Source organism: Camelina sativa, chromosome 4, assembly GCF_000633955.1.
Source record: "Camelina sativa cultivar DH55 chromosome 4, Cs, whole genome shotgun sequence".
Classification (NCBI taxonomy): Eukaryota; Viridiplantae; Streptophyta; class Magnoliopsida; order Brassicales; family Brassicaceae; genus Camelina; species Camelina sativa.
The window spans coordinates 2,325,856-2,327,361 of NC_025688.1; the positions used below are offsets into that span (position 1 = coordinate 2,325,856).

General features: G+C 37.5%; 1 protein-coding gene across 1 annotated transcript in view; it reads left to right on the plus strand.

The window, feature by feature from the left end:
- The window catches only part of LOC104779596 (cullin-associated NEDD8-dissociated protein 1), a 12,292-nt gene that overhangs the window by 1,027 nt on the left and 9,759 nt on the right, over positions 1-1,506 (plus strand). The window contains exons 2-5 of the mRNA XM_010503966.1: positions 304-372; positions 469-638; positions 811-1,018; positions 1,315-1,480. Of these exons, the coding sequence (XP_010502268.1) occupies positions 337-372; positions 469-638; positions 811-1,018; positions 1,315-1,480 (580 nt within the window). The 5' untranslated portion in view covers positions 304-336. The remainder of the gene's footprint in view (positions 1-303; positions 373-468; positions 639-810; positions 1,019-1,314; positions 1,481-1,506) is intronic.

Below are 1,506 nucleotides of genomic sequence, written 5' to 3' on the forward strand. Positions count from 1 at the left end.
TTCGTAGTCGTACTCGTAAGTATTAGGGTTTTGGTGGCGACGATACTTTTGATTTTATCGAACTTCTTCTTTGTGATCTTTGATTAATCAGAAGTTTTTCTTAGGGATTTTAATTAGGTTTTGTTACCGGGAGAGGATTAAGTCCTTCTTCTTTGTACTTCTGACTTTGTTTCATACGTTTTGACCTTTGTGGATGGTTTGATAGAGTGACATTGCTCTGAATAAGGCGTTTTAGTCTAAGGAATGTTTGATTCTCTTTCTATTGTGTAAAGAAGTTGATTTGAGATCCTTGTTTGATTGCAGTTTGAAGGGGTGAATTGGTAAGGTCAAGCCAAGATGGCGAACTTACAAGTGTCTGGAATAATCGAAAAGGTCTTTTTCTCATCATCTGTTTCATATTAAGCTTAACTTTGTTTCTGGGTATGTTCAGTATTCTGATTTCTGAAATTTTTTGTTTTTAATGTTCAGATGACTGGTAAAGATAAAGATTACAGATATATGGCAACCTCTGATTTGCTTAATGAGTTGAATAAGGATTCCTTTAAACTTGACCCGGACTTGGAGATGAGATTGTCTAGTATCATTCTGCAACAGCTCGATGATGTGGCTGGTGATGTTTCTGGATTGGCTGTTAAATGGTTAGCTTTCTTCTCTTTGAGACTTATGACCCACAGCTGATGTTATATCACTGGCATTCAATTGCTGTGTCTGTATTGCGATGTAATGCAGCTTTGTTTTTCTTGGCAGTGAGCCTTTTAAAAGCTAACTGATCTGTCGTTGACCTTTGATGTATGTGATTTTTTATTCCAGTCTTGCTCCATTGGTGAAGAAGGTTGGAGAAGAACGAATTGTTGAAATGACCGGCAAATTATGTGATAAACTACTGCATGGGAAGGACCAGCATCGTGATACCGCAAGCATAGCTCTCAGGACTGTTGTCGCCCAAGTTGCTCCTTCGCTTGCTCCTTCTATTCTTGTTACTCTTACCCCACAAATGATTGGAGGGATAAGTGGCCAGGTTAGTGATTGGGAGCCTGCTCCTCTTTTTGGATTGCTTATGCCACAGTGCCTAGGTTCTGACACAATTTCAGGATGCCTGTAGAATTACATTTCAAAAGACAAAATCAGGCAGATAGATTGATATCTATTGAAAATTGAGTTGATTTTATGAAATGTTTTGTTGGAGTTTAAACAGTTTAATAACTCCTGAATAAATTTTCGTAGACTAGAGCACAGTATACGTATATAATAATTTGCATACCCTATGAAATCTGAGATACTATCAAGTAACTAATTTTCTTCTTGCTTCTGAAGGGAATGAGCGCAGGGATTAAGTGTGAATGTCTTGAGATCATGTGTGATGTTGTTCAAAAATATGGAAGTTTAATGGCGGATGATCATGAGAAGCTATTGAACACATTGTTATTGCAATTGGGCTGTAACCAAGCCACAGTCAGGAAGAAGACTGTTACATGCATTTGTAAGTTCACAAAATTGAGTCAATAA